A 23,957-nucleotide genomic window follows, 5' to 3' on the forward strand; every position below is an offset into this window, starting at 1 on the left:
GATTATTTGATGAAAATACTCTGGTAAAAAATTGAAGGATGACGGAAGGATGGCAGGAGGATATATAGTTAGCTGGTGACCTAAATATATAGCAGTATGTGTACCAGACATTGAGCCTTACAAACATCAGAAGCTGAGACACGATGCTACAGCCTGTAAGAAGGCTGGTGAACCTAGCATCCCCAGCCCTCCTTGCTTTCTCTTTAAACCACGCTTTGAGTTCATTGGGTAAAAGAGCAGTTTTGTCAGCAGAAGAGCTGATTTTACCTTGGCCCAGGGAGATCTAAAAAACAAAAGTTCTTTAACACACTGGATTACAAAAAAAGGCTAATTTGCAAAATGTTCTGTTCCTCAAAGAGGACAAGGTTGCTGGTAATTAGTCACTGCTAAGGGGAAGTTATAAGGTCAAATGCTGTGTAACAGCAAGGTGCCACCAATCATGTTGCAGCAGTATGAGTGCATCCAACCTGTGCTGGACAGCAAACCCCATTGAGTTTTAGCAGGCTTTTAGGCTGCAGATGCTCCAACCTAAAATGTGGCAACCAGCAATGTAATTTAACTGTTGAGAATGGGGTGCCACTACATCCTACCCCACACCAAATCCTGGGGAAAAAATATGCCCATACTGATTTATCAGTTTATGGAACATGGAGGCAGGCAGAAGGTTCACACAGATGGTTATTAAAACCAGAGCAAAACTTTGGGGCATATTTAATAGCAGAAATGGAGCAGTGCCATGCTGCCTTATGTTGATAAACGCAAAGTTGGCCTCATGAAGCTACGGAATGCCCTTACAGCCCCACTCACAGGGTATCCCTAAAATCATAATACTTACCTCTGGGCATTTAGGTAAGTGTAACCACACCCTTTCTGTATCCATATAGACTGGCCTCCAACCACCTTGGCACCAATTCCCTTTCCTGGGCTACTCCCTCTCACAAACCAACAAGCCCCGTAGAGAAGCTGTGAGCTTTAACACTGATAATAAACTACTTACGTTGGCACCAGGGGTTGAACAATATGTAAGTGTCAGTTGCTGAGTTCCTGTGTGTTCTGATGATGCCATAGGGAGTCCGGATAGCAACATAAAAGCGAAACTTCCCAATAATGCAGGTAGAAGAGGACATGATGGAGAGGCGAATAGAGTTGTTCTCCTTGTGGATAATCTTGGCTCCCCACTCTCCAGGTTTCAGCACATCACCTATAAGGATTGGGATGTAGGTGCCTTTGTTTGGTTGTGGGTAGCGACCTGGGGAGACAAGAGGATAACTTCATGATGTGGTTCATCTAGCTTTAGCATCTCTTCATTTCCCAACAGTCTTCTGTCCCTTTGTCAGCTTGCAACAGAGATGGCAAATGTTAGTGGGCAGGAACCACCTGCTTTCCCTAGAGCTTTCCACAGTACCTGGTTGCCAGTGCTGCTGCCACACAAGGGCATACTGCCAGCAGGGAGCCCATTCAGTGAATACTCCGTGCTTTCCCCAAGAACCTTGTAGATGGTGTGGGAATCAATTCTAGATACCCAGTGTATGGACTGGTATACCTTTGCTGGGTAGATAAATGTTCTCTGTAAGCAATGGGCCCCAAAGTATGATGCACCTTCAAAGTACTGCTCATATTTATTTTGCCTTATACTAAGACAAATCATGACCCAAATAAACTTGTTTTACTCTGTCAAATACGAAAAGCACCTAGACAGACAAACTATATGTAAACATGTACACTGCTAGAATTCAAGATAGACGGGAAGGGTTGCACCCTTTGAGCCTGAGGTAGAGACAAACTGTAACTGGAATTCAACCAGTTGGTATAGATAGAAAGGATGCTTGTGAGAAGGCTGAGTTCCTTATGTCATTCTCAAGTCTATTTTTCATTTCAGATTTTAGTTTTACTCTCAGTCACCAATACAGCAAGGAAAAGCACAGAAGAAGAGACAGACTTCTCTATTTTTCATTCCTACTATTTTAAAGCTTAAAAATGTAATACACAAAGGCACTGATTTTCCTGTTTGTTTATTTTTATACGGCTCATGTAGAGATAGATCCAGATCAGAACAATGCCATGTTCTCGGAAAGGGCAACTCTAACTCTGAATATGCAGCTTGCGATCTGCCATGACCCCCGTGTTTCTAAGATATCTGGGATTAGTGAGCTTCATCCAACAGATTATTCAGTGCACAAAAACTTCCATCTTGCAGAACACATAAATAGCCCAGTCTCCCTAAAGGCCAGGGATTCTCTAACCCATGAAACCCTTTCAGATCAGCAAGGGATACAGCTGAAAGAAGAGGCCTACAGAAGAAAGACGGACTAGAATAAGAGAGCAAAATCAATAGAAAACAGCACAAGATAAAGCACTGGACACTTCAAAAATAAGTCTTCAAAGGAAGGAGAGTCTACAGAGAAGAGCCAATAGAAGTAACACATGAGAGTCTTTCATCTGCTAACAATTGTGATCTGAGAGCTGAACACATTCTTGTTCTCTGTAGCAGAACTGGGTATGACCCAGCTTGCCTCCACTGTAGATGTTTTCTTTCTAGTTTTGGAATAGTTGTGGTGGGTTTTTTAAGCAGTTCATGCAAACAAAGCTTCAGAGCAAACCAAGTAATTGAACTGACACCCTCTAAAACCACTAACAAGCGCTACTTTTATTTAAATATCTTCTCCATCTCTCCCAGAAAGGAGGAGGGAAAAGATTAGTATTTTTATGTACTTTAGGAACTGATGCTGTCACTTTCACTGAAAGTTGCTTGCTGTAGGAGCCTATCAGGGACAGAACACGCTGCATTGTGGCTCCACACACAAATGTCCCTGTCTTATGTGTGCTCGAAATTGGGAAGCTGCAGAACTCCTGTGCAGTGAGTCTGCCCACAAGAACCCTACAGGGTCCCAAAGAAGCCATGAGGCCTTTACAGTGCATCTTTATGCAAACCTCCTCACCTGCACCTCTTAGCAGGCTTAACAAGGTACCATGTCTTTGGTATCTGAAGACCCAACATGTAAAATCCCATTTACCTTTCAAAACAACAAAGGTCCTCTTGCATGCAAAGCCACACAAGATACTTTTGTCTATCTGCTGTTTGACAATGGAGCACTTGCAGCTGCTGCTGAGAAGTAAGCAACATCCTTTCAGCACAGCATCCATGCATACCCCCACAGCTGCATGCGGAGAGAGGCCACAGTGCTGCCCCGCATGGGATATTGCCTGCATCCCTGCAAACTTAGCAGGGAAGCCAGGGAAGGAATATCCTAGAAGTCAGGATAATTTGCAGACACTATAAACAGAATACGCAAGCAAACATGGTTTGGCAGGCAGGGTTTGGCTGTTCGCTAACAGTTGCATAAGTCTTGAATCCAGAAAGAAGACAGGGATGACAGTCAGGGCTTTCAAAAGCACAGTGAGGAATTTCCAACGCTTTCTTTGAAGAGAGGACAAGTTTCCTCATTTTTTTGAAATGAAAACCAAAATGCAAATGGAAGAGCAGGGGAATTGTTGCTTCTGACAAGAGCTTGTAGAGCTGATTTGTAATCACACATTCAGACACCTGACAGCACCAGCCACACTACTCTCACATACACACATCTGGTGCCTTGGTACTAGAGCATATCTTTGGCATCACATGCTAAGGTTGCTGGCAAAAGCATCCCTACACAGATTCAATGCTTTGTTTATCAACACTGTGGGGATGTCTTCTCAAGATGGCTTGGCCGTTTGAATCTATCTGCATCCTGAGCACACATTTCTGGCTGCAGTGGAAAAATATGGCTGATTTTGTCTCATAATTGGGATATCTGAGTATTCAGCTCTTTCTAAGAAGGGACAGTGTACAATGGTGATTGCACATTCCAGGTGAGAGTCTCAAAGGAAGAAGATTCAATGTTACCTAAAAACTCATTACCTGTGAACTCATTGCCTGTGAACTCCTGGCAAACCACTCTCTTCAGGATCTCTCATGCTAGCTCAACATGCAGAGAGGCAGGAGGGTGTGTTTGGGTGCATATCAGGACCAGCAGTCACATAGTGAAGACAAATTCTTTTTATGCTGACAGGAGGGTGTTTCTGTCAGCAGCATCAGCTGGCTCAGCATCCCTCATGCTCTGATTTGCTCTGGGAGCTGGCAGCCTGAGCCATGCTATGCAGCCAGTTCTCTGTGGCTGCTTCATTCCGCAGTGCTCACATGTGCTTTGGGTGTAGGAGGCTTTGGCCCTCACACGAGGACATTTCACAGCAAATTCATCTGTGAAAGACAAAGTCGTTGCATTACATGCTGTTGGGATGTCCCCATCCCCTCTTCTCTAACAGCAGACAGATGAGAATTTAGAAAGCCTGGAGGCCACTGCACTGATATCACCAGGCACAGGTAAGAGTCTCTTTTTTATAGGCTCTTGTTAAATTCCAGAAGAGTTCTAGTATTTAGTGGTAGCTACGAGATTTCCCAGTATCCCTCCTTCAGGAGCCTCTATCTCTCTGCACTTCAATGCAGGGCTAGGCACTGAGCCACAATACTGCCAACAGGCTGTTTTGTTTTTACAGAAATCCCCATTACAGAAAATGTAATGGCACAAACATGCTGTTTTTTTCTTGCAGCATGGTGCACAGGCCTTTGGTACTTTTCTTCTTTCTTATCTCACCTTGGTTTCTGTAGCTAAGCTAAGCTAAGTTCCTAAAGCTCCAATTCACTTCACTTGCAGCTCAGCTCTGCTCTACACCTGGGTTTCCAGGCGCATGAGAAGTGGAGCAACGTATCTGCTATCACTATTGAAGAAGCAGTGCTCTCCCCACCTCAGTGCTGCATCACAAGGCTTTAAAAGAAAATAAGCATGAGAATGAATGCACCATGACTGAAGCTTATGTGAATGTGGGCGTGTATGCAGTAGTCTTCCCACTCTCCCACCCACTCTATAGGTGTAGAAAGAAGAGCACAGTGCTTGTTAAAACTCACCAAAATCTATTTACGCAGCAGTAGAAGAAAGAGCTATTTAAAACACGAGACTGTGGCTACACACAGATGCACTCAAAATGAGTTATTCTTAACATATGCCTCAGCTCCTTAGCATGTCAGCTCCTGGGCCCATCAGCTGTGTTTAATTCTGGATAACACTGCTGCATCAGTGAGGGATTTACAGCAACAGAGGGAGAGTGAGAGAGAGGTACAGCAAGTTCAGTCAGCAAAACACAAGTGTTCCTCCTCCATTTCCCCAAGTCTGCCAAGTCCCCCTGCTGCTTTTACTTCCTAGTCACTTACTGGAGACCAGGGCTTGCTCAAGTACTGCCCTTTCTTCACCCTTCCCAGCCACCTGGCAGTTCCTGCCTCCACCTAGTTTAGCATTTCCCTTGATCCCCAGGGTCCATGTGTATTGCTGTACATGTGTGTGCATTAAATAGCTCCTGTATGGCCATGATGTTAGCACAACATGGAAGGACTGATGAGTGCAAGCCCTATGCAAGTCAGTGGCTCTTTTCCTGTAGGCAGCAAGGAGAGAAGTTGGTAGCACAGGGCTGAAAGATATAGTTGACATCAGTGTACTTCTCCCTCCTGATGAAGTACGGTATCTCAAAAGACAAGGAGGTTAGCAAGGCTATTTCTCAATAGCTTTTTTAGGAACCCTCATTAGAAGATTGTTTTTTTAAAGGAGTTGAGGAATCTATCTCCCTTTGGGAAATACATTATACACAGTGAGGTCAAAAATTCCCTCAATATGCTCATTTGTTTTATCTAGATACGCTCTTCCAAAGGGTAAAGAATCCATTTCAATGCTAGCCTTGGAAGAATAACAATTGTGACAGGCTGATAAACAAACTGGAGCTTGGAGCCACTGTAAAGAAGAAGAAGAAATGTAAGAGGAGAAGAGAGGAGGAAAAGAGAAAGATGATGAGTGTGTGTGTGAGAAAGGGAGAGAGAAAGAGAAGAGAGAAGGCAAAGGGTGGGACAGAAAACATAAGAAAACAGAATGAGAAAAACAAAGGAAAAGGGAAAAAGAGAGAGAGAGAGAGAAAAGCTGTACTCAAACAATCAAAACAAGCAAGGAGAAACAATTTTTCCTAAGCATCTCAGTGTCTTTAGTCCCATTGCCTTCAGAAGTGCTGCAGAACAAACTTGGAAATGTAGGAAACCCAAATATCTTCAAATAATTTTTGCTTGTAGCTCCAGTTAGAAATCCTTAACATTTGACCACTCTGTCCCAGGAGTGAATATTATGAGTACTTTACAGTCGTAAAACATACATCTGAGTCATGTGCCTTAGCTATTAAAAGCATTAAATAATGCAGCTAATTTTAAACACCACTTGATGCTGCTATAGCAATGCAAAGGAAGAGCAGGCTAGAGATCCTTTTTAAAGAGAGAATTCATGGAGCATCTTGAGGAACTCCCTTCTCTCTGCTCCTCTAGAGCCTGGACAGGAATTCCATAAGGAAGGAAAGAAATACCCCAGCACCTTTATTGAGCAAATGGAAAGTTTTGTTTTTCTTTATTAGGAAATTCCAGGGAGAGAAATGTGTTCTATGGCTAATAAATTATCCTTTCTTCCTCCAAGTGGAACCTTACAGAGAAAATGGCAGACAATGTGGGCTCAGTCTCTATGTTCAGACCATCATAGGTTTCCATAACTGTTCATTTCTTTGTAGCTTCTCATTAAGCAGGGAGATGGAGCACTGTTATGAGGCAGTCTGCATTTGGACCCCTGGCTTTTCAGTCATACTCAAATGCCCTTCTGACTATAGGTTAGAATTTAATGCCAACTGAATAAGCCATATGGGCTCAGGTCTAACATCTTTTTGTTCTTACATGCTTTCATTGTTTATAACTATTCCTCTGGACTGGGCCTGGGAAAACTGTAGTAAAGGGAGCAGTAGACTTGCTGTCATCTCAGGCCATAAGCTGATGTGGGTACAGAAGGTGATGGGGGTCAGCGGGTGCCCACACATGCACATGTGTGGAAAGGTGGCCTAGAGGGTTGGAATTTATGATCACTTCAGAAGGATCCCAATGAATAAAAGGTTCATAATAATATTTAGAACTACACCGATATATATGGATTTATGAAAGCATTGAAGTAAAATACAAATAGACAACAATTTATGAGAGTGTGGGGAAATATATCATTAGAGTAAGGATGTACCATATAAACTTATCAACCACTCCAGAATTTACGGCCATGTATAGGAGACTGCTATTAAAAGCAAGATTGAAGGCCTGTCTAATCATATGTCTGCTTTTGAGTGAAATCATTACCAGTGCAGCAGTGACTGTGGTAACTTTACAGCAGTAATGCCAGGCTGGCTGCCCCAGGTGTGAGAGCTCAGACAGTGGAAAGCCAACAGCAGCACAAACTCTACCCCCATCACCACGGGGGGTGGTAATCAGGGGGAATGAGATGGGTTGGCTCCTCCTGACCCCTAAAGAGTGCAAGTAAAATGAAACTGTTCAAATCAAACGACTCCTTTATCTCATACCCAAACCACTAAAATGAGTTTTTCCCAAGAGGTGGTGTTCACCTTTCTTCTCCTTAAAGCCAGGGAGTGGGCTGCAAGAAAGGAAACAAATGCAGTGATGGAGCAGCTCCCAAAACACAGGTACTGAAGAAGGGCCGAAGTCCAGCACAAGAACAGGAATAATATCCACTATTCTTTATACGGGGATATTTTTCCACACAGATTTTCAGTACATTCATTTTTTTCCCCTTACTTTGGCAGACATGCACAGTTCTAATTTAATGAAGCATTATGTGAAAAACTGAATTATAATAATTTACATTAGCACTCCATCCAGTTTCGCCAATGATTACTCTATGGAAAGCAGTCTGTTAAGGCAAAAAGGACTTTAGTCACAAGGAATTATCCCAGAAGGACTTAAAAATTACCTTCAAGAGATTGAAGTAAAATAATTACATACTTAATATATATATACGTATATATATATATTTAATTTATCCCATGGACTGTAGGTTATGTGAATAGTCTCAAATGGACTGTAGATTAAAAAAAAAGTAAAGATGCTGAAGATTGCTCTTTGAGTGTTTGAGACCAAATTTCACATGAAGTGAGAAGCATTTATCCCAAGTATCCTTGATTCACTATCAATTAGAAGGATTAAGCAGTCTCTGTGTGCTTCACTAATCATCTTTTTAATGATTCAAAAGAAGAAAACCAGGAACAAAAAAAGAGATGTAAAGCTAAATTTCAGGGAGAAAAAGAAATGGAATAGCTCTACATACACAAAAGATCCAGATATTATCATTGTAGCAGGATGGTAATGGAGCAAAATTAATCTTCAATGGAAAAAAAATCTGTGATGGATTAACATCAACGCTGGGAAATTTTTAGTGCTGGGGACTAATAATTTCTAAACAGCTTTGTATAAACAGCCCTCACTGCAGGCACAGCCCTGTAAAGAAAGAATTTGAGTTTTCTCAGCAAAGTTATCTGGGAGACAAGTCTAGCTGTCCCTCCCAAAACTTTCTTTGTACCTCATGGCAGCTTGAAACACTCCAAAGATCCCACACCTCATGGACAGCCTAGTTTGCATTGCTCAGGGTAATCTTCCCACCCTGGAAACACCCAAAACCAAAACACCCCAGGACAAGGCTCTGAGCAGCATGAGCAGCCTAGACCTACTTCCAGCAAGAACTTGGAAGACCTCCAGAGGTTCCTCCAACCCAGGTACTCTATGGTTCTGCTGCACTGTTTGAAACCCATTGCTGAGGCAAGCAGAGATCTCTTTGGAAATGGTCATTTTGCAGCAATCTGCCAGTATTTCATCACATCCATCACTTCAGACTCTCCTACTCAGTACTTTCCCAGCAGGCATCACTGTGATTTCTGTTCAAAGAGATTCTCTGAGATCAGGTTGTGTTTGCTGTACGGTTGAAGTCTGAGCCATGCCTTAGGTATAGCTCCTTCTTGACAGTACTGAGGGGTGAGATTCATCTCTCCCGTCTTCAGTCATCTTAAGGTCAAAGTCTCGATTATGGACTGGAGTCAACAGAGGAAGAAAAAAAAGTCTAGAATTTGTTCCATTTTAAGACAGCGGGGCTAAAGTGCTGCCTGGAGGTGCCTGCTTGCTTCCTCTGCTGGAGAGGCAGTGTTTCTGGACTGGGTTTCCAGGCACCTTGCATTACAGGAGATGAATGTCCACTCCTCATGCAGACAAACATAAAAAATACTCTCTGTGACAAAGGCAAGCTCGTCTATGAAAATTTTGGCGTTTGGTACCCACTGCTAAATAAGAGAATTTTACTTTGTCTCCTTCATGGCACCAAATATTGGACTTGCCACTAGAATGAGAAGTAGCAAGAGTCAAGCAGATCATGTCTGGGTGATGTGATTGCAGCTCCCTTTATTCTCTCCTCGTTTGTGGACTGTTTTTGTTTTGCTTTCTGTTACTAGCCTCAGAGAGCATATGCACTTTCTTTTCACCAAATGAGCACAAAAGGAAACACTGTGAAGCATCCAGTATTAACTGATTCCTAGAAGAGGAGCCTGAACTTCGCGGCTCCCAGCTGGACTTCTGTGAGCTATATTCCTCCTATCACAAGTGCAGCAGTGCTCACAGAAGCAGACACTTGAAAGCAGGAGAACACAATAGTACTGTATACTATTCTGCATACACATCTCCTTTCCTCCAGTTGTTTCCCAGCCACCACACGAGACTTCAAAGTTAGTATTCCCATTTCACAGAAAGGACAGTAATGGTGAAGAACGGGGAGGGGAAGACAAGACAACCACACACCCAAGTCTAACTCCAAAATCATCACTCAGAACTGAGCTTGCTGCAAAATCTCCCCTGGCTCAGGCTGTGTTTAACTCTGCTCCCTCCATGGTTGAAAATGAAAGGGTTTTTATCTGGGCTTAGAGATTCAAAGTAAAAACCATGCACAAATGTGTGTTAGGAAAGAGCAACAGGAAAATAAACAAGTAGCTTGTCTCAAGTGGACTGTGCTTTATCAAAAGAAGTGTTAAATTTATTCGTCCAATATAGAATAGCTGATTAAAACAAATGCAAACAGCACACAATGCAATAAAAAACAAATGTTCCATTTTCCACTTCTTTTTTTTTTTGCTACAGTTGTTTGTTTTAAACATATAAAGATTAAGGGAACAGTCTTGAATTTAATTAAATCCCAAAAGAACTAATGATATTTATGCATATTAAATTTTTAAAGGCACTTGTGGCTGTTCAGCCAGTCACTCACTGGACTGTCATAACATGCCTCCCAACCTTAATTTAAATTAGAAAGAAGAGACTCATGGAAAAAAATATGTGCAGACCGTAACCTTTTCTCTGCGTATCTATTTAAGAGATAAATGCTCATCTAGCTTTAAAAGGCAACAAATCTAATAAATGTCCACATCATCATAATTCAACAGTGGAAAAAAAAGAAAACACAAATCGATGTTACAAATTTTGGAACCACTTCTCTAAGGAAAGTAAATGAAAACATCAATTCAAATCTATTTTAGAGAGTTCATAGACAGAACATTGATGTCTTAACACAGAAACTCCCAGATAATTCTGGATGAAATCGGGGCTTTCCCAGAACTGCGATGCATAGAGGGTCATCTTTGGAGCACAGTGGGAAGACACAACCTTTTCCCCTTCACTATCCAGATCATGCTTTCCTTTAGTCCTGTGCTTTCAATATGACAACAGGTACATTTGGATCTGAGTCTCTGGCAAAGATCTCTCAGAAAGGATAAAAAATGCTTTCTCAGCTCTTTTTGGAGTAAATTGGTTATGAACCTGAGTAAGCTTCTGGTCCAAAGCTAAAATCTGTTTGTTTGTTTTTTTCCCTTGTTACCAGGTTGGCTCTAAATGCAGGCTGCAGAGTGGTAAGGTCTTCTATTTTTCCGCTCTGCTTATTTTTTTTTTCCCCTTGTGTATCCAACATTTTGTTATCTCAACTCATACAGTCATCTTTTCCATTTCAAACAATGGGCTCCTCCTCCCTTCATCTCCTGAACACCAATGATAGGTGTTTCCCATTCCATCTACCTCTCAGCATTGCCATATGCTATTAAATAAGTAACCTTGAAAGCTCAATAAAGTATAGCTTCTTGCTAAATAAAAATCTCCAAGTATTGTTCCTTCTTCTCTCACAAGTAATTTTGTTGATAATAATAATCTTGAGGATTCAGACCCTTTTCAGAAAACCATTTATTTGGCTTTGTTTAAGTGTGTGTTTATGGTTTATCAACGAGAATAGGAAAAGACCCAGTCGTTAAGTACTGATGTGTTCCTGTTTGTCAGACTTACTTTCTAAGAGAACACGGTCTTTGCCAGGCACTTACCTATCAAATACTCCAGCCAGATCTGGTCTTTCTCTGGCTCATAGGGTCGGCTGAAGTCTATCTGGATTTGGAAAGGCTGTCCTCGACGCACTATCAGCTTGGGATTGTAGTACTTGTCAGTGTGATGCTGCTGCTTGTTGATCTCATCGGGTTCCTTGAACATATGAATATCCACAACACGCAGGTAATCTGCATAGGCACGTCAATGAACAGAAAGCAGACACATTATTGACCTCATCAGTGTTAGAGGATCCATCTACCCCTTCTTCAACACTGCCTCATCAAGAAAGGCAATGGAGTGTGCTGGACCTGTTTGGGGCTAGCACCTTCCTGCCTGAGCAGAGCTTTATGGGCTGAAATTTCTCTGTCTACTTGCTGCTTTTGCAAAGGACATAAAGTTCCTCACAAATGGTGAAAGCAATGACACAAAGGGCAGATTCTAATGGGTGATAAGCTGAATGCTGCCAGGGAGAGCTGTGCTCTGTCCTTCCTTTAGCATCAGCTTTCTGCAGGTCAGGGAACAATCAGTGGGTCTTTGACAGCTGTGGCTCCATGTCTCCATTCTTCAGACTTCCACTTGTAAAATGCATATTCACAGGGATTTTTTGATGCTTAAATACATACGTTAATGTTTGTAAAGCACAACTGCTACCAAGTGCCGCAGAGCCAGAGAGGCTTTAATGATCTTGCTTTCAGCTGAGAGCTTGGATGCCTATATTAGATAAGGCTTTAGTGTATTGTATGCATCTAGACTCAGCTTCTCAGAACACCTCCACCACTATCAGTATCTTTTATGAAAACTCAGTATGACATTATGGTATGTAATTACAGTATAAAGTCATAGTCAAACAGCAGTGGGTATCTATAACATGCACAAGCAAAGTAAATGCCTCGCTCCCTTCAAATCAGGGCTGTCTAAAGGGTTATAGCTGCCAGAATTTGGCTTGCTCAGCTCATGACCAGCGTGTGGTGGCACTCGGATTGCCAAAGGCACTTGCAGTCACCACCAGCTATATGACTACCATGCTGAGAAACTGCACAGTGGGATCCCTTGCACACAACAGCTCTGTCCCTGTGCACATTGAAGCTGTACCCAGTAGCTTCACAGCCAGTTCCTGCTAACAGTGAGCAATCATACAGGAATGAACCAGACATCATTCTTTCTCCTTCATGCTTGGACAGATAATCATGAAAATTCTGCCAGGAGGACCATTATTGCCACGAGGAGAGAGACAGAGAAGTAAAGCTTGATTTGCAGCTCTCAGCTTGCAGTTCCAGGTGCTGACAGTTAGAATCCATCCAATTTCTGCATTTTATAGTGACAACTACAGAGCCAGACTCATGCCTGGCAGGAAGAGGTGCACACTTCCAGCAGCTGGCGGAGCTGTGTGTGCTCGCATGGTGGCTCATTTGGCTTGCTGCTGAGTACGCTGTGAGCACGAGTGATGTACTCAGCAAATGAGTCGGATAGTTGAGTCACTGGGAGCTAAACACAGCCCACTGCACAGAACCTGCACAGAACCTCAGAACACAGCTCTGCAGGCAGCTTTTTCCTGCAGGCAGGAAGCCACAGCAGGCAAGAAGGCTCTGGGCAAGGTAAAGCTCCATGAAAATGTTGTTGTAACTCTCTCCTCAATTCTCCAGGCTTCTGGAATAAGTTCTGTAGATCCCCACTGGCCTTAGTGTTAGTTGGAGTCATAGAGATGGATCTTGTGTGAAACTTCAAATGCTTTTTGCTCAGAAACCATTTCTCATTGTGCCTCTATGAAACAGGGAGCGTTTTCACTTCCCTCCTTGCAAAACTTACCCACGCTCACTCACAAGAATGCTGACAAAGGTCATAATTAAATTATGCAAGGCAGATATTTCCTGGAGGGTTGTGAAGAGAGAGCAAGGGAGAACCTCTGCTGTTTTCTCTCTCGATCTCTCTTAGGCTGGAAACATCCCATGTAAAAGCTTCACATCACAGCTCTGCGAGAGATCTAACTAACAGTAAGTTTGGCTCAGCTTCTTTCTGCTTCCAGGGAGGCATAAAAATTCTTTTGAACATTTGTTGTGTTTTCATCTCATGTTCTGAAACAAAAGGCAAGAGTCCCTGCCCTTCCTTTGCAAGTTAACCCCTTCAAGGAACTACAAAGCTCAGCCACCCTGGGGTGTCAGTTCAGCTTTTGCTTCATTTTTTCCCAGGACTTTATAAGGTTCCCGTCAAAATACAGTCATACACATCTGCACACAACACATTTGGCTATCAGTGTTAAAATGAACTTCTTTGAGCTCGTCAGAAGAAGATGACCTGTGACTGAGCCTGTGCTAATTACAGTAATGGTAATTAGAGAGGACACAAGTGTGCAGGTTAACAGGATACACAAACATCTTCACCAGGGAAGGGTGAAGTAATCGAAAGGAAAGGTCCTAGAGCTGCACACAATGCTGCTTGTCTTTTGTGAGGGATAGGTGGACATCAGGGGTCTCCTTGGAAGTCAGATCTATGTGATGGTTTGTCTCAGCCTCATCCGCTATTTAGTGCAGGTAATTTCCTGTGCAAGAGGTAGCAGTCTCATGTTTTCTTAAAGCCTTTGCCATGTGGAGAGATGATAGGAAGAAGTTCCTTACTCAGAGGGCAGTGAGGTAGTGGCACAGCTGCCCAGAGAAGCTGTGGAGCCCCATACCTGGAGGCTCAAGGCCAGGTTGGATGGGGACCTGGGCAGACTGAGCTGGTGGTGGCAGCCCTGACGACAGCACAAGGTTGGAACTGGGTGGCCTTTAAGGTTCCTTCTAACCCCAGCCATTCTACAAGCCCGTGATTCTATGTTAACCTTGTTTGGAAATAAATGAGCACAGTCCCGTGCTGCTTTACAATACCAAAAATAGCCAGAAATCATCAGATTTTCTTGGAGGACAAGAGAGAAAAGACTCCGGGTTACAGATCAAGCAGTAGGAGTTTCTAAAGGAGGTGACAGTTGTTCTGCCAACAGGGGATGCACGATTCCCTGGCAGTCCCCACACTTAGCAAAGAAGGGCATGTGGGCAGCCCGCAGGCTATGCAGCCCCAAGGCCATGTCCTCCCACCCAGCCGTCTGCATGCGTCAGGCCCACTTATAGCTCAGTGTGGGGAGATGAGCTGGCTAGGAAGAGCCAGGGGGGAGGACACAGCACAGGTGTACACAGAAACACAGGCTTATTGCTAAGGAAGCCTGCAGCAAGCAGCCTGCAGCAGACAACCAGTGGACCAGGCTGGGGAAGCAGCTGTCCCTGTGGTCTCCACCAGTTTTAATGTGGCTGTGATTCAGCACAGTTGAAGTGGGTGTCAGCAGAGAGCTCGTTCAGCACAGTTTACCTCATCCTAGAGTAGTAGCTAAAATAGGTCAAATGAATCACACCCTAAAAATGCCTGTTTCTCTCTGTTGGCTGTCAAGGGAAATGAGGGTGAGTAGCTCAGCTGTAGACACCTACACTGCAGAGAACAAGGGCAGGATTCAGCTCAAGACAAAGTCCTCTATATGTAGGCATCTAAACGTTGTGAGCCAGACATGTAACATCTTATGGCCAGAGAGATCTGCTTGCTGCAGACAGTGGAGCTGAGAAAGGCACCCTGGAAAAGACACTTACTGCCTGTCGGGAAGAACTGTATTCTCACCTCCACCTGGGCTAGCTGTGTGTTGGTTAACATCTGACACAGATGAAGACACCAACATTCAGGTGTTTACAGCAAATGTCCCACCCTATCCCAAAGGTTAGAAAACACCATAGTTGTACAAGCAGGGTTGTTCTTTTTCAGGGTGATGTGGAAGTGAAATACGCAAACCAAGGCTTGGACAACCCAGAGGTATGGAAGTGAAGAAGAGAAAGGAAGTGGTGCAAGTCCAAGGCAAAAACGTGTTCACCCTGATGTACCCTGCTGCTCCTGCTTTGCCTGAAGGCTCTCACTTCTACCCCAGTGCTGCAAGTGCTCTTGATAGGCCCAGCTTCCAAACACAAGTGCTAGTTGAGTGTAGAAAGCATTTGGCTATATATACCTTTAACATATACCTTTAATATACTCTGACAAGTGATTTAAACATCCTACCCCAAAACAGTGTCCAGGGAACACATATACATCAGCTGGTGTTACAAGCTTAAATCACAGCTGAAGTGCACTGAGGCAAGAATGCAGCTATAGTCCCTTCCCTTTCCTCCACCTAGGTTACCCTTGCATGTTACTGCTACAAGCATTTCAGAGCAGAACTGTATAGCAGAGCTGAACCAGCTGAACAATAAGAGTTTTGCTGTTAATCTTACTTTTTTCAGCCATACTAGTCCCATAGTCAAGTTGATCCTATGTCCACACAAACTCCTGCTTTTGACAAGGGCTGTGTTCTCATCTGCAGCATCACCTTATGAGGCAGCTTTTACCTCAACTAATTTGACCTCACATTCCTGTTTTCATTGTACTTCAGAAAAGAGTGATACTCTTGTCTACCAGCACCACACTAGTTCAGAGCCTGATACTAAGTGCTTCATAGAATCATTGAATCATAGAATGGCTTGGGTTGGAAGGGACCTCAAGAATCATCAAGCTACAATCCGTCTGCTACATACAGGGCCACCAATCTTCATACCTAATACTACACCAGGCTGCCCAGGGCCCCATCCATCCTGGCCTTGAACACCTCCAGGGATGGGGCATCCACAACCTCTCTGGGCATCCTGTTCCAGCACCTCACCACTTCTTGGTAAAGAACTTCCCCTTGACATCCAACCAAAATCTTCCCTACCCCAACTTAAAACATTTTCCCCTTGTTCTGCTGTTATCTACACTTGTAAAGAGTTGGCTCTCCTCCTATTTGTAGGTTCCCTTTAGGTACTGGAAGGATGCAAAGAGGTCTCCTCACATGCTGGTAGGAATCCTCCTTCAGGAAGTGATGGTTTCTAGGTACAGACTGCATTCCTTCCAAGGTATCCTGCACCCTTACACATTTCCAACTTCTGCAAGCATTCTGAATTTGAAAATATGCAAAGTCAGGGCCTGTATTACACTACCTTTGACAATTTGAACACTCATATTTTGCCCCACAGCAGGGTTGTCTGAAGAAGTTAAAGCAAAGTTCCTACTACCTTAACATTCCAGTTGGTTTGCTCAGGCATTTTTTAAAGAAATGCTTTTTAAGGCGATGCATGTGTAATAGAAGGGGAGGACATGGGCAAAGCAGATGATTAAGATTACAGAAATAATGATTTCCAATAGGACTCTGAGCTTGTCACTGAAAATCTCCTTACTTGTTTCCTACTGTGTAAAATGAAGCAATTAATGCTTGTCCATGTTTATTAAGCACTCTTTCAACCCCAGATGAAAAGTTCCATAGGAGTACTAAGTATTATCACATCTCACTCTTGTGAGTTGCTACATGCAGCAGATTTTGTTGTTAATCTTAGGCAAAAAAAAACCAACAAAACAAACAACACAAAAACAACCAATACATCATTGCCTTGGTGTATCATTCAGGATTCAATTCCATTTTCCTCTAAATCTTGTCTGTGCTGTTCAGATTAATTCCAAAAATAGTCATTCTGATTTGCCCAGCCCCAGAATTGTATTTTGTCTCTACAGCCAAACTATTAAAACACTTTCTGTAGGTGAATTATTGAATTTTTCAGTCATTTTTATGGGTGAGTTGACCAAGCAGTAGAAGTATTTTGCAGCAGCTTCACAGTCAGTTTAAGGTTGTATAAACCAGAAGAGCCATTAAAAGGGGAGGTTTCTCCTGCTCTCTCCACCCCATATCTGAAGCCAACAGGTGAGCCAGGTTGAACTGGAACTAAAAACTACTAAATTAAATGTTCTACTCCTCCTGTCCAAAAGCCTGTTTTAACCAAGATCAGTGTCTTGAACTGCTTAACCACCAGCTGCTTGAAAGAAAAGAGATGGTCCAGAGTAAGGAAAAAGCAACCAGAGACAGGACCACTTTTATCGAGGACAATAACAGGTTTTGACAACTTTGGTTAGGAAACTATATTTATATATGTGTTCTCCTACTGCAGATGTTCAGAGGCTCTGCCACATCTCCAAAGTGGAGCTTTCAACCAGCCCAGCCCTAGAACAGTCACCCACAAATTTAAAGACTCAAGGAAGTTCTCCTATAGTTACTCTGATTGTAATCAAACTGGAAAAAAAGACTCTCGACTTTTAACCACACTCTATGGTTAGAAGCAAAAAAAATGATGTATGTCTTAAATTTTACACTGTACCTTTTGGATTAAATCCTCGAGGTATCAAACCAAAAGCATCCATTTCAGGGACATCATTTTCTTCAGCATTGGAGTTGTTTGATGGGAGGGCTCTTCTCCCATTCAAGGGAGGTTGTTTCTCTCTGTCGGTGCTCGTTGGTCCAGACATCCTGTATTAAAGATGTTGTAATACTATGTAAGAAAGAAAAAGTGCAAGGAAAAAGCACACACAAGCCAGTGTGGCATGTATAAGATGGGAGGTACCAGAAACAGTGTGGGGTGCCAGTGAGCTACACATTTTTAGATTCACATAAATAAAAACTGAGAGGCAGAAAACATCAGTCTAATGATGGAGTACAGCTCTCTGAGGATTGTAAGGCATTTTGTGTTTGTCAAAACACATGAATAAGAGAAGAAGGGGGGTGGAAGAAGGAAAGGAAAGCTTAACACAGAAGTATTTGTCTAGGAGAAGCAGGGCATTAGAAACATTTGGGAATTTCTGGTAAAAAGGTAGAAAATTACCATCTTTCCCACCTTCTAAAACAACATTATTGCATCCTAAATAACAAATTATATTCCTAGGAAGTATATTGCACACCACCCCCCTCTAATAAAAACGACAGTCTAAGTTATACTGCAATCATCTCAAATACTACAGCCCACAACATTCTGCGGATGATTACTGAAATACTATATTTTTTGTCTCTATGCACACAAACACCCAATATCTAAAGGACTATTTCCTGTACACAGAGAACCCACTTTTGAGAAGGAGAGAGAAAGAAAGACAGAAAAAAAAGAAAAAAGGAAAGAAAGAAAGAAAAAAAGACACTTATCCACTTATTTCTCTCCTACTAGCAACCTTAAGGGAAATCTCAGATGTAGGCTGATCAGAGACTTCTCTTTGAGCTAGTCAAAACTGCTTTCATATCTATTTCAGTGTAAGCACGTAGTAACGAAAAAGCCACACCATCCAACTAAGAAAATATTCATGGCTGAGAACACAGCTTCTTCCCAAAGCTCCTGAAAACATCATCTCAAAATACAGCAATTATTTAATAGCAGTAAGCTCTTAAAGGAAGCTTTCTAGTTAGAAAGGGTACCTTTTTTTTCAGATAGTCTTTTTATTTTTAAAATTTTGTCTTCTTCCTTGAAGATTTTCTGATGTTTAATAGAAGCCTGGAAGAAGTTGAGGGCTTTTAAGTAACTTCTGTATATCCTCCTCCCTCCTCTTGCAATAGGACAGTGCTGAAAGGGTTGCCAAGCCCTCCCCACACCATCTCCGAGGATCTGCCACCACTGCTGGCATGTCTTTGCTTCCTCCTCCCTTTCCCTGCCTACCTTCCCCCATCTCTCATGAGGAACCACTCATCAGGAGTATTTCAGAGTTCTTGGTCTAAGGAAACAGCTTGGGCATTGAAGTTTCAGTCCTTAGTGATACAGAACACAGCTTCTCATGGCACAAGAGCATATGAAATGGAAGAATGGAAGGGATTCTCTGAGTGACACAGACTGAGTTGTCAGTCTTAATGGTGTCTCTATCTCAGCATGCCTGCTCTGCAACTTCAGGTGCTGGCTCTCAGAGGACTCCAAGGTAGAAAACAGCAACAGTTTATCAGCGCAGTGCCTCACAGCAGTCCTTCTTTGGACTACAAGGTGTATGAGCATGGAAAGCTCATTGCTGGCTCAACAAACAAGATCTTTTCCATGAGAAACTGTGCAATTCAGGAGAATTAAAGTGTTTTGCGCCAGTCTAGGGCAACTGACCTTCTGCTCTTACCCATGATAATTTGTGTATCACTTAAAAACTTGTGTAAGAAGCAGTACCCAATGGAGCAGTACACAATGGAAGCGTTTTAGCTGTAGACCAACTTTGTTCAGTTTCACTAAGCTGTAACATAACTGGGGACTCCCTGTCACCTCCTCCATCAGATGTAGTTCCACTGACAGCTGGAGTTAAACAGACAAGAAGAGGTATAGGGGGAAGAATTCAGGCCCACTGACCTGCAGCTGATGCTGTTTGGCACCAGAGGTACAAATCTACTAGGAATATGCATGCAGGTGCAAAAACCAGGTAGTGGACGGCCCCACTTACATACATGAGAGTAGCCATGGATATTTATTTACCAGGAGGTAGAAGAGGAGAAACTTGGATGACACTACTGTATGGGAAATAGGAGATAAATAATCTGAAAGAAGGAAGAATCTTCCACCTCCCTGAAGATTTCCTGGTAGAGCCTGCAGTGAGACAGCTGCACACAAACCACGGCACCTGTAAGACATGAGGCAGAGATGTCCACTAGAGACCAAGAGTCAGCATGGCTGCCCTAGAATGGCATTGTATTCAGTCTAACAAGACAGCCAGGATTGTTTGCTGAGGCTCAGTACCAGACCACAGAGGTTTTGGAGCCAGTTTCCCTACCTGCACATGAGCATTGCACTACGCTACCTCAGAGTCAAAGGGTGCAGAACACTCCTTCATCTCCTGCAGTGGGCTGCTAGGCGCATAGCACAGAAAGCCACCTGGCCAGGGCACTCTGCTTCTTCTGCTATGCTCCCCCAAGTGTGCCGGCACCCTGCCAGGAGAGATCTGGTCTTTCTGTTACCCTGAACTGCAGTTTCCATGGGCTAACTTCTCTGCAGATGGTCCTCGTGGTAACCATCTGCTGGGCAAGCAATGCCCCTGACACCCAGGAACACAATGAGCTTTCTGGGGGAGGAGGCTGGCTGCCAATTCTCCTTTTTTTCCACTCTGATTTCTGCATGGTGTGTTTGTGCCTCTCCTACTTCCAGCCAGTACTTCAGTTCCCAAAACTGCAGCTGCTGTGATGACGTTATAGAAACTGAAGTAAATATTGCCTCGGTGCCATGCCTGCTGGAGGCCTGCAACACAAATAAGAAACTCCATCTCCCGAGGCAGTCATGTGCTTCCCCAAGTGGCTGTGGTGCTGTCAGAGCCAGGAGGAAAACTTTCAGTCAGAGTGAGAACGGCGGTGAGTGGATGCAGCCAAATGATCCCAGCCCAGCCCTTCTGCTTCAGCAGCCAGCAGTTGTAGATGTCTCCCTGTGCCCTTTGAGGTCTCCCTGGAGCATTTGGCAGAAGCTGACGATCACTGGGAAAGCAAAGAGACAAAAATTTTTGGCAGCAGCTTTGCATCCAGGGAGAGTAATGTTTCATAGGCTGTAATTTATTTATTTTGTGGGGAGTGATGTAAATTCATGCTTATGACAGCTCCAGATGCCAGGTATTTTCTCACTACCTTGAATTTTTAGCATTTGTCTTTCCTTGCCCATTAGGCTGCACTGGCCTTAATTTAGCATCTATGGTTTGAAAGTACTGACGTCAGAGCTGATGCAGAAGGGGGCATGCAGAACATGAAGGCCTGTTTTTCTCGTAGGGCCTTATATTTAATGAATGATGTTCTGGAATGACCAGTGAAAGAGCAATCTTTCTTCATGAAGCAGTTCCTGCACTGCTAAAGAGCTGAGTCCATACTTGCTACTCAGAGACAGCCTTCAAATGCTTGTGGCATTTGCCAAAGACCTTTGCAGTTGTAAATGCTCTTCCCATTGACTGCAACTGACTTTGGATGTTGGACAGCCCTTCCTCATGATCACCACAGAAAAACTCTCAGATGTTTGGAAAATATGCACTGCAAAGGGTTATCCCAAATTCAGTTTCTTGTTATCATAAGAGCTAGCATCACTCCATCTTTCCATGCCAGATAACAAGTTTAGGGGGAAAACCTCACAAAACATAGGAGTCAGTAAAGCTTTACAGACAGAGAGGAGAGTGTGTGAAGATCTGTCATAAGCAAACTCATCAGCCAGGTGCTCATGTAAATGGTTTTCTGTGCTGTGTGCCAGCAGCTGGATGGCAGGGGTATTTTGCCTACCACTATTTAGCTACACTGAGAACTCCTTGGCAGCAGATGAGCATTGCAATGCTTTGCAAAACAGTGAATTCCTTTCTTACTTTTCTTCTTCTTCTTTTTTCACCCCAAATATTAACTTTGGGCCCATTTGCTGTCTAGATATGAATTCAGATGCACTGGAACTTTGTACGACATGTACATGCATAACCATCTCTGGAAGGAAGGAATACTTATTCCCATAAAGGAGACACTTTGAACTCCAGTCTTCTACATGTAATATACCTTTACCTCTCTCTTGTCTTCTCAGAGTTTCACTTGGGAACTTGCAGTCTTTCTTAGATGACCAAGTTTATCTTCCTCCTCCTTCCACATCATTATTTGTCTTCCAGAAACTGTTGTCTCTTCCTATAATGCCCTGCCTTGCCAAGGCTGAAGGCAGAGTAGAGCAGATTCTAGCAGAAAATATGAACAAAAATGTTATTTTTAAACAGAAGCAAATATCAGTACTGTTCATTTGGTGGTTTTGTTTGCATATTTTGCTTTTGGTTTTTTAAAAACCAAAACCAACTCGTTTATGTGTTTAGCAGCTCTGGCTACCACTCACAGAACAGTATATTTTGAACTAATGCTGAACATTCTAAAGGCCCAGTTCTGAAATACAGCATGTGTACAAGACAGTATGTGTGAAAGAGGGGCAGAGGCAGAGAGAGACAAAATGGCAGATCTTCAGATGGTGGAACATTTGGAGCAGGGGATATAGGGCCAGTTTTCAAAAGATATTGTTGCAAATGTTTCTGTTGCAGGAAAATTAAAAACAACCATATATATGTGGCTATATATATGGTTGTTTTATATATACATATATTCATACACACATTCTGCTAAGAAAATGTGGCTTAAGAAATTTAACTCTTCTCTGAAAAATATTGTTCCAAACCACAAGTTTAAATTCAATCTGTAGATCCATATAAGCATTTACATCTGAGCTGGCCATCTTAGGCTTTCTTTATCCTCCACAGATATCTAGTCTAGGCAGTGATTCATCTCCTCCTACAGCACACATGTAAATAGGTCAGATGAATCATGGCCTAAAAGTGCATGTTCCTTGTATTGACTGCAAAGGGAGCCTGAGGTGACGGATCCCACTGTATGCATCTATACTGCCAACGTCTACAATGAGGTGAGAAGAAATTCAGCTTAGAAATGGAAAATATAGAAGAATTTTATCTAGGTACGAAAGCATAACTTTCAAGTGCTACATTATCCTTTATAGATGCCACTCAAAATCATTAACAGTGATACATAGTATACAGTTCAAAATACTTTATTTTCTCTCTCAGATTATGTGGCTGCCTCTGCCAATTATGTAAAATACATTTCCAACAATAGGTATCAGATTACACTAAAGCACATGCCAACTCATGAGTTAAAGGTTGGGAAAAGACATCTTTTTTTTGTACTTGTCAGTACATCTCTCTTCCTCAGACATGAACATAACTGCACATGTAGTAACTGCAACAGAAAAAAAGAACCATGATGGCTGTTAGGAGCATACAGTCCAGGTTCCCACTCCTATTCCTATTGACATCTGAATCCAAAGCATTTCATTGTTTTTGTACCAGAACTGTTTTAATTATCTCACAGAAAGATAGCCAAGCTAGGGCAAAGAGGTCTTTCCTAAGAGATTCTGTTTATGGGCTCCAGCTTTGTTTACTGGTTTATGTTTTGCTAGAGCTGAGGCCCTAAATAATGAAGAAACATCTCTTAAAAATGGGGGTGGACTACGTCTTTGCTTTGGCCAGCTGACCCTGAAGCTGACAGAGGCACAAAGGTTGCAGCCCTTAAATTAATATTTCACACCCAAATGAAAGGACAGGTTATCAAAGTAAAGCCATAAACTTTTCGAGGGAAAGCTATTTCACCAAAAGCATTTCTCTGAAAAAAATTCACCATACAGATCATATGTATAGGGCAAAGAGAAAGACTTTTCTAAAGCAAATCCCTCTGTACCACATTGTCTTATCAATGCCATTTACCTAAAGTGAAGCTCTTAATCTAAGGGCCAATTCTACTTGATCTATGAGGTTACCAGGCTGAGAAAAGAGATAGGAACTTGAAGAGTTGGACCAGAACTTCTCTCTTCTTTTTCTCTCACGCTTCTGAACATCAAGGCAGATACTGGGAGAGCAAGTTCCTCCCACTATACTTAAAGACTGGATTTGAGATCACCTGATGAACCTGAACATATGTAAATCTCTGCAGCCCATTCGCGTGCATCCCGGGGTCCAGAGGGAACTGGATGATGTAGTAGCCAAAAGCCATTCTCTGGCAATTAAATGAAGTTCTCAGTGACTGGAAAACAGGACATATCACTTCAGTTTTAAGAAAAGCTAGAAAGGAAGACCCCAGGAACTACAGAGCAGTCAGCCTCACCTCTTGCTCAGGAAAATCATAGAACAGTTATTCCTGGAAGATATGTTGAGGTATATGGAAGACAGGGAGGTAATTCAAGACAATCAACATATCTTTCCAAGGGCAAACCGTGCCTGGCAATTTGGTTGCTTCCTACCATGGCTACATCAGTAGACA

The 23,957-nt window shown here is 42.8% G+C and overlaps 1 protein-coding gene across 3 annotated transcripts in view; it reads right to left on the bottom strand.

Moving 5' to 3' along the window:
* Nucleotides 1–21,818, bottom strand: part of F13A1 (coagulation factor XIII A chain) — a 59,780-nt gene extending 37,962 nt beyond the window's left edge. The window contains exons 1-5 of one of the 3 annotated variants that reach the window (XM_015854645.2): nucleotides 21,657–21,818; nucleotides 19,621–20,606; nucleotides 17,515–17,663; nucleotides 11,290–11,478; nucleotides 998–1,249 (exon numbers count right to left, since the gene is read on the bottom strand). In XM_015854645.2, coding sequence (XP_015710131.1) covers nucleotides 998–1,249; nucleotides 11,290–11,478; nucleotides 17,515–17,662 — 589 coding nt within the window. In that variant the 5' untranslated portion in view covers nucleotide 17,663; nucleotides 19,621–20,606; nucleotides 21,657–21,818. Of the gene's footprint in view, nucleotides 1–997; nucleotides 1,250–11,289; nucleotides 11,479–17,514; nucleotides 17,666–18,596; nucleotides 18,788–19,620; nucleotides 20,607–21,656 lie in introns of those variants that run through there. The other 2 variants (XM_015854644.2, XM_032442491.1) reach the window with 2 other exon arrangements.
* Nucleotides 21,819–23,957: the final 2,139 nt, after the last annotated feature.

The sequence above is a fragment of the Coturnix japonica genome, chromosome 2 (genome assembly GCF_001577835.2).
Source record: "Coturnix japonica isolate 7356 chromosome 2, Coturnix japonica 2.1, whole genome shotgun sequence".
NCBI classification, from domain to species: domain Eukaryota; kingdom Metazoa; phylum Chordata; class Aves; order Galliformes; family Phasianidae; genus Coturnix; species Coturnix japonica.